General features: G+C 46.3%; 1 protein-coding gene across 1 annotated transcript in view; it reads right to left on the bottom strand.

Moving 5' to 3' along the window:
* The window catches only part of PTPRM (protein tyrosine phosphatase receptor type M), an 893280-nt gene extending 878608 nt beyond the window's left edge, over positions 1-14672 (bottom strand). Inside the window, exon 1 of the mRNA XM_066353181.1 lies at positions 14464-14672. Within this exon, the coding sequence (XP_066209278.1) occupies positions 14464-14536 (73 nt within the window). The 5' untranslated portion in view covers positions 14537-14672. The remainder of the gene's footprint in view (positions 1-14463) is intronic.
* Positions 14673-15530: the final 858 nt, after the last annotated feature.

Here is a 15530-nt window from a genome sequence, read left to right as displayed (position 1 = left end):
TTCATTCATTCATTCATTGTCAGTTATCCTATGTGACGTGTGAAGCAAAGCTATGAATCAGAATGCCTCTGAATGACCCTACTTACAGATAAGAAACTGAGTTTACTGAAGTTAACTTCCCTCTCAGGTAACAGTTAGAGGCAGGGTGGGCCCTCGAATGCAGATCTTTCTCATTAAATTCCTTCTTTTTTTTTTTTTTTTTTCATTCTGCCAGGGACTTCCCAACTGTGTTCTAGAAAACAGACACATCTTAGAACACAGGCACTGGGTTCTGGCAGTCCCCTGTAAGGGACCCAATTCCCCACCTCTCCTTCTTGTTTCCCTTACAGTGTGGCCCTGCAGCCCCACAAGGCAAGGAGTGGGGTCTATTTCCCCACCCTTGATTGTACGCTGGCCTTGTGACTGTCTTTGACCAGACAAGATAGAAGTGACGATGTGCCCTTCCCACGTGTAAGCCAAGAGGCTTTGGCATACGCTGGGAAAACAGCTGTGTTAGGCTTGCTTGCTTGCACTTTTCATGATCTGTGCGTGTGCACGTGCCAGAGCCATGTGTGTATAACCTATGTAAGACTACAAGTACTTGCCCTCAGGGCGGATTGTGGACTGCATGCCTGCCACTGTGAGGGGCTGTTTTGCTGCTGTCTGCTGCTGTGAGAAGTGATTATCCTGACTGTTTGCTTACCCACTGTTATGAGAATCTATTAAACGAAAATGGCCCAGCTCTTTCTGGCTCCACAGTCTCTCTACCGTTTGCCCGAATCCAACATGGACCTGCCTGGCCTCAGCCACCGGCATTACAGCATAATTCTGCGCTCTCTTTGGAAACTGCCAGCTGGATAATGAAGGACCACACAGAGGAGAGCCCAGCTGTCCCAGGCGAGGCCATCCTAGACCAACCTATAGCCAGCCAACCCCAAAACGTCAAGAGAGCCCCGCCAAGATCAGCTGCATAGAAACACATACATAACATAGAGTATACCAAGTTCAGCTGAGATCCAAATACCACCCATGGGACACAAAAAATAGTAAATGGTTGTTGTTTTAAGCCACCAAGTTTTGCAAGATTTGTTTCACAGCAATACCTAATCATTATACCTTATTCCCCAATTTGAAAGATCAGTTTTAAATCTGACCACAAAAAGTTTTTGTTTAACCAAAAGATTGTTATGCTTTCTTATCTATGTGAAATTTTACTTGAGCAAAAGATTTTGAGGTTTGGGCTCTGGCCAGTTGGCTCAACGGTAGAGCATCAGCTCGGCATGTGGAAGTCCCGGGATCGATTCCCGATCAGGGCTCACAGGAGAAGTGCCCATCTGCTTCTCCACCCTTCCCCCTCTCCTTCCTCTCTGTCTCTCTCTTCCCCTCCCACAAAAGTTGGCCCGGGTGCTGAGGATGGCTCTGTGGCCTCTGCCTCAGGCGCTAGAATGGCTCTGGTTGCAACAGAGCATCGCCCCCTGGTGGACATGCCAGGTAGATCCCCGTCAGGCACATGCCGGAGTCTGTCTGTCTGCCTCCCAACTCCCCACCCCCCACCACCGGCTTCTCACTTCAGAAAAATACAAACAAACAAAAAAGTTTTGAGGCTTTAAAAAAAGAAGTGGAGAACTACTCAACTAGAATGTAATAACCTCTGCACTAACTTCCCACTCCTGTGTTCTTTACCTTCATGGAGCAATGAATGTGTTCCATGGGGTCACTAGGAAGTGAAAGAAATGCGCACACACACAAAAGTTATATTTAGAACACTGACTCTAAAGGTAAGATTGGGAACTCATTTATTTTCTGCTACCACCACCCAGTTCCAAAAAGATTGAATATATTTATAATGATACATAAAAACCGCAAGGTAAATTAGAATGAGGTGGGAAAAATGAAGAGGAGACTCAGGATCAAGCCATGAAAGAACCAGAAATGGTTCTATGGCACAGACTGTCGCTCTGGGTGTCTTACTGCTTTTTCCCCAGCCAGCACCTGTTCTCTTCAACTGGTAACAGGACCCTTTTGTCTGTGAAGATATCTCCATTTCCCCACTCTTATTCCATGTGGTTCAGGAGTGCTGACCATACCCCTGGACCAGTGAGTGGGCTGAGCCAGAGCGTGAGGTTAATGTCAAAGCAGGGGATGTGAACTGACTCCTCGAGCCCAACAGCAGGAGTGATTTGTAACTGCAGAAAAGAATCTCTCTTTCCACTGGGCTTGGAGCTACAGCATTTGTCTTATAAACACTTAGAAATATCAGAAAGAAGGAAAGAGACTTAGAGAGGAAGACTTGGAACTCTGATGACTGAGTTGAGCCCCTGGGACCAGTGGACCAGTCATGCCCACCCACAGCCCCTTCTGTTACATACAAGAGTCAACAATTTCCACGCTTGATGTCTGGCTTTGACTGAGCATTTCTGTTCTACTCAGAAATATGGCTTTGTTTTTGTTTGTTTTTTTTATTAAGTGAGAGGCAGGGAAGTAGAGAGAGACTCCCGCATGCGCCCCAACTGGGATCCACCTGGCAACCCCTGTCTGCCCATCTGGGGTCATTGCTCCACTGCTCAGCAACCAAGCTATTTTAGCACCTGAGGCAAAGCCATGGAGCCATCCTCAGTGCCGTGGGCCAAGTCACTTGAGCCAATTGAGCCATGGCTGCAGAAGGGGGCTGGTGAGGGAAAGGAAGGAGAGGGGTAGACAAGCAGATGGTTGCTTCTCCTGTGTGCCCTGACTAGGAATTGAACCCAGGACCAATGCTCTACTGGGCCAATGCTCTACTGCTGAGTCAACTGGCCAGGACTAAATCTGGCTTTCTAACAGCTAACATAAACAGGAAAACTGGATGGGTTATATAATTCACTTTGTCCACAAGAAGAAAAAAAAACTGCACAGGAAAATCACATAATTTCCTGAAACTAAGACCCAGAAGGAAATATGCAAAAAGTCACTATAAAGATTTGATATTGCATAATATCACACACCTCAACATCTTTCCAATAAACACAATAGTCCATTTGAAACGCATCTGCATAGAGCACACCTCAACACAGGCAGATGGCATCAAATGAAAGCATAAATCAGTAAAAGGCAACTCGGCATCTGCGTGTATGGGGAAGGCAGATATAACACAGTGTGCATACCTCACGCTCTAGGTATATGGCTTTGTTAGGCAGGGAGTCAGTTTGACCTCCCAAAGCTTCCATCGATCCTCTGAGCCGACTTTTTATTAGCTTCTGGGCAGCAATACGTTTGAGAATATCATGTCCTGTCAGCACAGTATCCAGCAGATACACATGGTCCTCACTTAATTCTATCATTTCTAAGTTCTTAGAATCAGACTTCTATCTATGCTGCCAATATCTAAGTAGAAAATCACCGCCTTAAACAGTCTAGCTGCTGCGGAACCTTTGGTGGCACCTGTGAGTGGCAACTACATCCTCAAGTACAGTGGAAAAGAGAGAGCTTCCTTTGTGCACATCTCCTTTGTGCAGAGACAGCCAATGGCAAGTACGGAAAGCACCTAAAATCCTTCACACATCCCTTCAACACCCACTACTTTTTAACAAGAAAGTTAGCAGTATATCAGGCATGCTCTCATATTGGACCCAATGTTCTAGACATTTCTCCTCTCCTCATCTATCTGAAAGGACCCATTGATCCGGTCTCATGCTCTGACTTCCGTGCTATCTGACAAGCTAATGTGAGCTAAATAAGATACAATAGATGACAAGCCTCATGCTCTTTAAGTGATTGGACAAACCTCACAGATCCTTGAATCAAATGTCTTCATTTCACCAATGAGAAATCTGACATCTAAGGATGTCAACTTACTGAGGTGACAGCTAGTTGAGGATGTCATATATAAGATGACTCAATAAGCTGCCTCTCCCAGAGACGACATTTCAACAAGCACCTTTCTTCTTTGGTCAAAATGATGAGCTGGTGGAAATTTCAAGTGCTTTAGCAGGCTGGTGTGCCTCTTTTTTGGTTTGTGAGTATTTGAAGAGTCAAAATGCCAAGTTTTGGACCCATGCTTATCAGGCTCCAAGGGCCAATAATTCTATGGTGTCCACATGTTTCAGGGAACATGAGATAAAGGATAAAGTGCTAGAAAAATAATCTTCCTTAATATCATCTTATCTCATTACCTTCTCTGAATGAGACATCTCAAAATGCAGCTCATATCTATGAATTTAAATATCTAAAATCATGTGTGTTATTATTTTAAAATGACTTTATTCTTTCACTATGATATCCTAAAAACTCCAGACAGATATCACATTTACTAGAGGCCACCAAAATGGAAGATGAGTATGAAGCAGAAAAGTTCTTATAAAATAACTCATTTCACAATATCATTTTCTCTTCTGACACCAGAAAGCCTTTGCTTCATTAAAAAAAAAAAAATGCTCTCTAGTCAATTGTACTTTGGGATGTAAAACCTCATGTAATGATCCTCAGCTGCTCTCTTTAACACTGCTCAGAACAGATGTAATAAATTCTCTCAAGGGTGGGGTCTCTGAGTCATTGCTAATTTCAATCGTCTTTCACCTTGAATGAGCACCAAACTCATCGGAGGTGTTTCTCTACCAGTTGCTGTGACCCGGCTCCAAAGATTTTGACTCAGTAGATCAGTGAGGCCAGAAGGAAGCGTTTTTAACAAGAGCCTCAGGTGACCCCAATGCTGGTATCCCACACTGCCTTCCACTTGGGCCTTCTTTCCACACCCCAGGGACCCCACAGCTGCTCTCAGGGTCTTAACACACTCCAGTGGCCCAGTCCCTCTGTGACTGGACAGACCCCCCAATCCAAACCTTTCAACAGTCAGTGACGCAGAACTGCCAACAGGCTGCCCACAGTGGCGCCCTGCCCACTAAGCAGTCCGTCCGTCCGGAAAGGGAAGGAAGGACTCTCGAAAAGCCGCGCAAACCACAGACGCCATGAAGACGGTACCTGACCTGACGAGCTGACGAAATAGGACAATAGCCCCCACAACATACACACATCACACATAACATGATGCTAGTAGATAACAACTGGGAAAATTTACACTACGTTCAGTGGTCCACAGCTTAAAAAGCAAGGAAGTAAAAACCAGTTTAGGAGATTGTTGTGAAAGTAGTCCCTTTTTATTAAGCTTCATCACCTGAGAATGTACCGCACGGATGAAAGAAAAAGAACCGAGATCTTGCCAGCCGCACTGAAGAGGAGCCGATGTCCACGTGAGCTCGGTGCAGGTATAATTAATTTCAGTCTATATCAGATATAAAAACTGCAGAGGTATTATCTAGGATTCCCTGTCCTGGCACCTTCTTACTAGTGAACCACTGTTCTTTTAATATACCCGTGACTAAGTCAAATTCCACCCCCAAGAGTCATGATAAATCTACCACCTAATAAATTTATTTTCTTAGTGATTAATGCTATGTCAAAATTCTACCTTCTGGCAATAACTGATTTATAAATTTTTATTACGCATGATAAAATTACAGGCTTACATTTACATGCTTAATTAACAAAAGGTAACTCCTTTTCCCTTAAAGTTAGCAACTGAATCTCTGTATGTCTATAAGTTGCTAAGGGTACCTAGCACAAAACCCATCGCCTGGGCCTATTTGTTAAGGTTATTACAAATGCTTTAATAAAGTCAAACTGATAGAAAGGAAAGAACAACAATCAGCATTAAGGAACTTGATAGTTTTTCTTCCTCAAGGAAACTTCATTCAATCAATTTATTTATTCATCAACTCAACAAATATTTACTAAGTGATTACTACATGCTCAACACTGTTCAGTAATTTGATTTATATATTTATATTATTGGCATTTATTTTAAAAGGAATGCTTTAGACCAGGGGTCTCAAACTCAACTCAGCATGTGGGCCGCAGAGCAAGATCACAGCCATTCGGCGGGCCACACTAGGTCTACAAAAGGCAACTGTTACACAACACTTTTCAGTGTCACAAAACGACCAGAAACTGTAGTTCGCATCACAACTGCTGTTAACTAAGCTAATATCTAGCTAGGATGCTAGAGAAATGAAAAATACAAGTAGGCCCCTAGGCTTACTTAATTTTATCCAAAATATTTTGAACTTTGTGGATTAGTCTGCGGGCCGCACAAAATTGTTCGGCGGGCCACATGTGGCCCGCGGGCCGCGATTTTGAGACCCCTGCTTTAGACCATTTTATAATTTTGTAACTAGAGGAAAAAAAATGAGTCCATTTCAAGCATGTGGTTATGACATGATTGAAAGTACTGGTATCTCAAACTATTCCACCTGAGAAGAGAGATGAAATAGGATCCATCCAAACTGGACTGTGAAATGGGTATGGGCCAGGTCCTTCCCACTGGCTGTCAGAAGCCCACCTTCCTTCGAATCTGTTCTGAATCTATCTCTGGAAGCACCGGAGAAGTAACGGGGCCTCTATAACCCAAACTAAAGCATCTTCTTTTCATTGTCTGCAGTAAATCTGCTTTCTGCATATTGAATAGGAATGAGAGATTACAATGAATATCCACCCATCTGAAAACAAACTGATGCTCTGTAAGCTTTTACATTTTGCAGCCCATAAAAAGTAAACGCTTCTGCTTAAGCTGCTGTATTTGGAAATAAATCATTGCATTAAACAGCGGCCTTTTCCTCCAAGAGAGATTCTAAAATATCCATTTTAACAAGTCTCTACTGTCATTCGCCCTCTCCTACACACCCAGCAATCACAGTTCTTTGGCCTGCAAGGTCATACCCCTCCCCCATTTGCCGAGTTCTAAAGTAAGTGACACACACAGCCTTCTAGCACATCCTCCATCCCCTCCTAGCTTCCAACTTGCGCTTCACAGAAAAAGTTTTTACTGACTCATTAGTCTTCTGAGTTTTAAAAGCAGGCAAACTTACTGAATCAGATTTCCATGCAAATTTTAATGACTTCCTGATTTATATACCCAAACCGACAGTGTTACAGAAGTAATCTTTTGCAGATGTAAGCAGGGCACACAAGTCACTTCACATGAGTGTTACACACCTACATAAGGCCATTCACTCCACTGCCTTTTCTGTTCTACGACTACAAGGCCCGATCAAGAAGGCCCCACAAGGTTAACGCGAACTCTTACTTAGTTGGCAGATATATCATCCTTCTAGTTCCACTGCTATATTCATAGAATAGCAGCAACATATCTCAACAGCCAAAGAGAGGGAGAGAAATGAGGCAGATTATCACAGATGAGTTTCAAGTGTTCTTGGGATGAGTGCTTGAACAACAACAAAATAAACTACAACTACCAGTGGAACTACAAGTCCTCCTCAAGAATTTAATTTTATAATAAAGAGAGACAAACATCGGGCAGATAGGGTCCACTAAACAGCGTGCCTTCCTTCAGCTGTGCGCCCAGGAAGCCTGCCTCAGGAAAGGCTGGGTTCCGGCTCAGCAGGTGGGGTTAGGGATGCAGCTACACCTAGTGATCAGCTGAGAATCGCAGCAGCAGCAGCAGCTGAAGCAGCAGCAGGAAGCAGGAGGCTAGACTGCCTCATGAAAAGCACTCTGACATTCCCTCAAAGTCTGGTGACAACGGTTTTAAGATAAATCTGTTAAGTGACATCACAATCACTCTTATTTGCCTGGAGTGTTAGATGACAGAGATGCAATGATTGTCTTTTGTGAATAACAGAAACACAGGGCTCCATTTTAGGATACACATTGTCAATACTTTAAAGACACATATAATGAAAACCTTTCATTCTCTGTTTGAAAGTTGAGTTCATTACCAAAGACAAAGTTTCACATTTCCACATTACAATTCCAAATTCTATGGATATAAAGTCCCAGTTTTCTACTAAGAAAATCTTTATTTCTTTCCATTTCAGCGAATTTTGAAACTGTTATAGATGGATGACTTTCCAAAGTATGGTAACTCGAAGCTTTCTTAACTTAGCTCCTTGCCACCCCAACGTTCCCTCACCAAAAACAGGCCAGACAAAAGGTGAAGTGCTCAGTGAATATTTACCTAAATTAAAGGTATTACAGTATTTTAATAGGCACGCTGGGCTCTGTGCTTATTACAAGCCAAACAAACTTTTTCTATACACAATATCAACCAAGAAAAATTTCCAATGGCTCATCATCACTGCAAAATCTCATTAAAACTTTCTATTGTGTGCCCTGGCCGGTTGGCTCAGCGGTAGAGCATCGGCCTGGCATGCAGGAGTCCCGGGTTCGATTCCCGGCCAGGGCACACAGGAGAAGCGCCCATTTGCTTCTCTACCCCTCCCCCTCTCCCTCCTCTCTGTCTCTCTCTTCCCCTCCCACAGCCGAGGCTCCATTGGAGCAAAGATGGCCTGGGCCTGGGGATGGCTCTGTGGCCTCTGCCTCAGGCGCTAGAATGGCTCTGGACGCAACAGAGCGATGCCCCAGAGGGGCAGAGCATCGCCCCCTGGTGGGCATGCCGGGTGGATCCCGGTCGGGCGCATGCAGGAGTCTGTCTAACTGCCTCCCCGTTTCCAGCTTAGGAAAAATGAAAAAAAAAACAAAAAAACTTTCTATTGTGGTATAATTACAGAAAACTTTTTTTTACAACTGGATGGATCCAGTATCTTCCCCAGATAAAACTATTATTTGAAATGCCACGCTGGCAGTTACACCTAACAATCACATCAGCCTGTTCATAATGTTGGCAGTGTTCATCCAGAGGCTAGTAAGTGCATGAACGTGAATTATATTTTCACCCGTCGTCCTCTCTCAGCTCTTGTCCAAGGAGGCTGATGATGCAGGATGAGGAACCCGCGCTTTTAGAACAGTAGTTGTCAGACTTCAACCGGTATCAGAGCCCCGCTGGAGGGCCTGTCCCAGAGACTGCTGCCCGCACGCCCCGAGTTTCTGACCCAGTAGGGCTGGGCGTGGCCTGGAGCTGCATGGGTAACAGGTTCCCTGCTGCTTGTGCTGCTGCTGGCCTGAGGACACTTGGAGAACTACTCTTTTAGAACATTTTTCAAAAGTGTCCACAAACCGGGATCACTCGGGGATGCAGTAAGACCCCCCCAGGGTCCTTCCACTTCAGGATCACCAAGGCTCGCCAGAGAAATCAGCGTAGGGAAGGACCGCTCCCAGTGATCCTGGGGCACACTGAGTTTTGAGAAGTACGAGTTTAAACACAGTTCACTGTCAGCACTGGCTCAAGACCCCCAGGCTCTCCCCGAGCCACCAAAGACATTGTGTGAGAGGTTCTGCATATTTTGTCATTGTTTTGCTTACTCTCCCTTAACTTTCCATATGTTCCATCCCTAACGGCAAAGAGAGAGTAGGAAGTCACCCTCCCCTGCTGGGATCTCCAGAACTTGCCTGCTTTCCACCTGAGCACACAACCCTTTCTCTCCTGCCTGTTTCCTTTTCTTTTTCTCTCACACAGTCCCCACCCCTTAATTACACCCTGGCCTTGCCAATGTGGGGGGGACTCCAGACGACCAAGGTTGATGACTAAAGCTTTCCTACTCCCCACCCAACACTAACGAGCCCTACTTACAATATTTTTCTCTCTTCAGTTTTTCTGGAACTACAGTGTACACTCAGGCTTTCTGATGCCTAAACTGAAAACCACCGCAAGTATTTTAGGAACCTGAGACACCGAATCTTCCAACTGATGGGAAGTTTGTATTATTTTGTGTCTTTGAACATTTTTTCATTTAGTGAGTTTGAAAAACTTTAATGAGTACACTTTCTCTCGCTTATAAAATAAGCTTATTAACACATGAATTGATAAAAAATAAACATACTAAGATATGAAACTGTAAGGAAGTTTGTGGCAAAGTTGGATTTCAAAGAGAAGAATCTGAGAAGTTAAAAGCACACCCTTATGACAAATGTTGCAGTATTGAAAAGCGTGTAAGTCTTCATTAAAACTCCTGACCTGCTAACTGAAAACTATGACTTAGGATACTTAGATAGTAACACTCATTCTACAAAACTTAATAAAATCTAAAACAAAAACTGTATACAAATAATACTTACTCTAAAAGAGTTTCTCTACCAAAACAGATATATATATAGCTTACTAATTCTTAGAATATATTATAACTGTTATGAACTATGAAAAATTTAAATGAAGTCATCAACTTTTATAGTATTGTCACTGAAATTCTTTTTTTTTTTTTTTTTTTCATTTTTCTGAAGCTGGAAACGGGGAGAGACAGTCAGACAGACTCCCGCATGCGCCCGACCGGGATCCACCCGGCACGCCCACCATGGGGCGACGCTCTGCCCACCAGGGGGCGATAATCTGCCCATCCTGGGCGTCGCCATGTTGCGACCAGAGCCACTCTAGCGCCTGAGGCAGAGGCCACAGAGCCATCCCCAGCGCCCGGGCCATCTTTGCTCCAATGGAGCCTTGGCTGCGGGAGGGGAAGAGAGAGACAGAGAGGAAAGCGCGGCGGAGGGGTGGAGAAGCAAATGGGCGCTTCTCCTGTGTGCCCTGGCCGGGAATCGAACCCGGGTCCTCCGCACGCTAGGCCGACGCTCTACCGCTGAGCCAACTGGCCAGGGCTGTCACTGAAATTCTTACATGTTAAAACTTACTTTTTCCCAGCTAAAGATTATGCTTGATTCATACAGGGTTTATACATATAATCTGAACACATTACTAATTACTTTTCATTAAGTTCATTTTGAATTACTCTATTTACACTGTATATACATTTTTGCCTATAGATGAGTATATGTAATTTCTCCTCTGAAAAACCTATAAAATAGCCCTTTGAAAACATGAGACTAAATCCTTTAATTTTCCATATCAAAACAATGTATCGCACTCAAATAATACTCCTATACATACACATAACACTAAAAATGTTATAGTAATTTCTTGGCATAGTTCTTTCATGCTCACTGATTTCAATTTGAAGTATTTTCATCTTATCAATTATCAATCTAGTTAATAAGCACCATAAAAATGTAAAAGGACATGATTCTAGCTATCCGAAAAAGGTCAAACTGCTCAACAAATCTATCCCCAGTTTTTGTAAATTTAAAAACTTTACATTTTTGTATTTTGAAGTACTTTTAGACTTACAGAAAAGTTGCAAAAGTAGTACAAAGCTATCAAGTGCACATTTCATCTGCTTTTTCCAAATGTTTTACATCTAACCAAACCACATAATTACCAAAACTAAAAAAATTAAACATTGGTACAATACTATTAACTAAATTCAACTCTTTCCCCGCAAATGTCCTTACAAGAGTATTTTGAAAAATGAATTTCTCATAAAAGTCCCAAATTCACAAAGTTATGTTAAAGTTTCATCTACTCCAAATACAGTAATGAAACAAAGGGCCCAATCTGTTTGTATTTCTATTTCTACAAAGTTTGCTTAACATAACTTAACACATCGGTCCCACTATAATGTAAAACTAAGCCCTTTGTTGTATAATATATATTACAACTTGGCAGTTTGAGAAACTGGGTCAAAGAGAAATGCCTTGCCAGCTGTTTGGCTTCTCTCTATGGAAAAGAATTTCAAGCAAAAATAAAATGATTTAACTTTCTCTCTCACAGCTTACTTGTATACCTTTTCACAAAAAAAATTATTTTTAATGATCATTAAAAGCCTAGAAGGCAGAAAGTGAGCCTCCAATATTTTCCCTAACAAGTTAAAAAGTATCAAAGTGGATAATTTTTAAAATGGAATGTTTATAGTAAATAAAGTCCTTAAGGACCAAAAACCTAATTAGTTTTTTTTTTTTTCTTACAATAAGTTCAGCACTCTATTTCTGATGTCTGGCATCCAAATTATGTGTAGTATACTTCCAGAAATGATTAATTATCAACTATACACATTCCAAACCCATTCCAAAAGAGGATATGAGAATGAGGAGCACTACATACGGGGAATAGGGAAATATCTTGTGTATAAATCTTAGTTACACAAAAATACCTCCACTGATAATATAAAACCTCATTATTTAGTCCATTGGGTGGCCTAAAGAGGACCCCTGAGGAAAATCATTTCAAATGATGGAGAAATGCAAGCCAATTCTATTTTCTACCATCACTCCTCCACCTCCTTTTTGTGACAGTCTATTCACGTACAGTTTGAATATCTGCACATGATTAGGATTCATATTAGTAATTTATTCAAGAAATAACAAATGCATAGAGCTAAGGTTCTATGCTGGGTTTGTTTGTTTCTTTGAGAACCAAGAGGAGAAATACTGACTCCGCTCTCAAGAAGCTTACAATCTAGCTTCTCTCTCTTTAAAACTGATTCCCCTGGTAGGTGAAAAGTAGCCAATGAATACAATTTCTTATCGAATCATAAAAAGAAATGTTTCTGAGTCACTCATAACATCATAATTAACTCTCTCAACATACAAAAACACCTGACTTTACCAAAGCATTAAAAGTGCCTCCTATCTGCACTACCTAAAATGCAAAGTAGGGAGAAAGGTAATGTACCGCAATATATCTGAACCTTGCACACCCACAATTTTCCAACTTTGAATTTTTAAAATGTCAACATTTCTAAGCAATCGCTCAAGTCCTGTCCTTCACTTCCCCCTTACCCATGAATATACTAAAATAACCCTGGCTTTCCAAATAAAAAGAAAGCACACATCAGGTAATGGTATAGTAAACTCAAACAAATAGAATGATATATTTCCTCTGAGAAAAAAAAATTCTGGCAAATTTTAGTAAAGGTCTCTCTTATTTTGACTGATAATTTAAATGTCTTAACAAAGACACAAGTCAGTACTACCCAGGCTGAAAAACTTTCTAATGATGAGGGACTAATTGTGTAAATAAGCTACACATATATTTGTTTCCACTCTCTTGCACACAACCTAAAAATCCATCCAAATACAATTTGGCACAGTTTAACTTTAAATAAATCTCTGGCAGGGAGTTATGGTTCTAAGGTCCTCACACTTGCCTTTTAATAGTAACAAGTGATAAAGCCTGAAAACTGATGCGTCTTCTCCATAGTTCATTAATAAAAAAGAATGCAGGCCAAAATCTCCACTAATGTTATATCATACAGCAGTATATCATTATGTTAAATCCCCTGGATCAAGTGCAACTACCAGATAGTTAAGAAAATATTAAAATTAGGAAACCAGTATTTATTGAAAGTTGATGGTTTGGGTTTCCCAGCACTGAGCCAATCAGCCAACTAATTACAAGGTCAACTTCATTTCTCCCGCCAGCTGTGGTCAAGGGTCCCACAGCCCAGGAACACAGGCAACAGCCTTTTGTGCATTATGTACCTCACACTCCAAGAAGGAAAAATGTATGTCTCCACAGGCTGGAGAGCCAAATATGCCTTTGCTGCTAGTGAGTCTCCGAAAACAAAATCCAACTTATTCATTCCTCCAGAATGCAAACATACTTTGCAACCCAAGTTTAAGGCTAAATAGCGGGATTTTTATTGAAAGAAAAACAAGAAGCTCAGTGCCAACACTGTATCGGGACCTTAATGAAACTATTACACATGAAAAAGAAAATGTGCAAGCATTCGCTGTCCATCCACGAGTGTACTCCCGGTACCAGCGGCGACACAGAGGTCATCACTGTATCACCGTGCAGGGTTCGGCCCCGCGTCTGACCCCGGACTCGCCTCCACAGGTCCTCTCTGCGAGGGGCTCCTCCGGGCTCGGAACGGCCCGCGCAGGCAAGCTGCCACACGCGCGCGCGCACTCACACACACTCGCACGCACTGCCCGTCCCTTTCCTGCCCACCTGGGACCTCCGGGGCCGCGCAGTTGGGCTAACAAGTTGCCACCGGCCAGCGGCGCTCCGCTGGGGGTCGAGGGTGGGAAAGTGGAGCACGACGGGCTTTGGCCGCGGCAGTGCGAGGCCTGGGGTCCCGGCCACTCCCTCCCGGGCCGCCGCGTCCTCCCGCCGAAGCCGACGAGGAACGCCCGCCTTGGCTCTCCCGAGTGGCCACGCGACCCCTGGGGCGATCCCCGGTGACCGGCGATGACCAGCCGGGGAGGCGGCGGGAAAGGCAGGGTGCTGGGCGACCGAGGACTCGCCAGAGCTGCTGCCGGGTCAGAGCGGTCGCCGCGGGCGCAGCTGAGCCCCGGAGAGCCCGCCCAGCCGCTGCTCCCGGTCCGAGGGACGGCGCAGCGCCCACGCCCGGCGGCCTGGCGGCTGCAGCTCCCAACTTCAGGCAAAGTTTTCTGCTGTTTCCCGGAGTGGTGGACGTCCGTCCCGACCACGAACCCAGGCCGCGGAGGAACGGGGGACCCCGTGGGGGTCCTGGCTCTGGGGCTAGTGCTTCGGGCTCGTCCGCTCCGCCAGCTCGGGTTCCAGGTGCCCGGCCTCCCCGCCGACCCTGCGCCCGGCGCCGGCACGCGGGCAGAAGCGGTGCCCGGCCCCGCGCCCCCTCCCCGGACACGCCGCCCGCTGGAGACGCTCCCACCCGGGGAGCGGCCGGCGTCCCGGGCTCCCGCTCCGGCCCGCGCGTCGCGGGCGACGGCAGTAGTTGCCCCGCTTACCTGAAAACGTCTCCCCTGCTGCAGTTAGCAAAAGTCCGGCCAAAGTCGCCAGGCAAGTCCCAAGTCTCCTCATGTTGGAGAGTGCGCGCCGGGCCGCTCCCCGGCGGCCGAGGGTGAGCGCGCGAGGGCGGAGGGCGGACGGGAGCTCTGGGCTCAGAGCAGCGAGAAGAGAAGGGAAACGGACAGAAACAGATCCCGTCCCCCAAAGTGCCAACAGTTGCGGAAGCCCGCGCTCCAGCGGCTCCCGGGGCCAGGGGCGAGGATCCCCGGTTCTCCTCCCGGGCCGCTGACCCCACTCGGTGTCTGGCGCGGCTGCGAGGGAGCGGAGGGCGCGTCCGCCGAACCAAAATCCGCCCTCCGTTCCAGCGGCTGCGCCGCCGCCGCTCTTCCTCTCCTGCTCGGGACGCGAGGCGCCGGCCGTGGCCGTGGCCGTGGCCGCGCGCGTCCTGCCGCTGCCTCTGCGCTTGCAGCCCGAGCCCAGCCCCCGGGAGGCGGCGCGCCAGTGGCCGAACCCGCGCCGGCTCCGCGCGGGGCTCTTGCTCCCCGACTGACTGGCAGTGCCCCGCAGGCCGGCTGAAGGGAGAGCCCACGTCACGCCGCCAGGCGCCGCCGCGGTCCGCTAGAGGGCGTGAGCGGCCAGCCCCGCGCCCCGCGCCCCGCGCCCCGCGCCGGGCAGCGGCGGCGGCGCCTCCGGCAGGGAGCTCGGCGAGGGTCGATGCCGCTGCCACCGGCGCTGCACAGGCGGCGTCACCCGGGCTAGAGGGTCAGCGAGAGGGCTGTGCACCCTGTCCCCGTCCTGGCCCAGCCGTATCTACGGTCTGGCGGGTGACCCGCGGGGGCTGCGCCTCAGCCAGAAGTTTGTCCCGGGTCAGAGCTGCTAGTAGTTTGTGAGCAGCGAGCGGGGCCAGCGGCCTGCGGCCCCGCGGGCGCGGCGAGCAGCTCGGCCCGGCACCGCCGCCACCGCCAGTGTTACCGAGCAGGGCCACTCTGCCCCAGAGTCGCTCTCGCCGGCGGCTGGGGGCAAGGCGAGCCGGGAGGCCGGCGAGATCCGCAGGGCCCTGGGCGGA

This window comes from Saccopteryx leptura, chromosome 11 (genome assembly GCF_036850995.1).
Source record: "Saccopteryx leptura isolate mSacLep1 chromosome 11, mSacLep1_pri_phased_curated, whole genome shotgun sequence".
NCBI classification, from domain to species: domain Eukaryota; kingdom Metazoa; phylum Chordata; class Mammalia; order Chiroptera; family Emballonuridae; genus Saccopteryx; species Saccopteryx leptura.
This window is presented reverse-complemented; position numbering and strand designations above follow the sequence as displayed.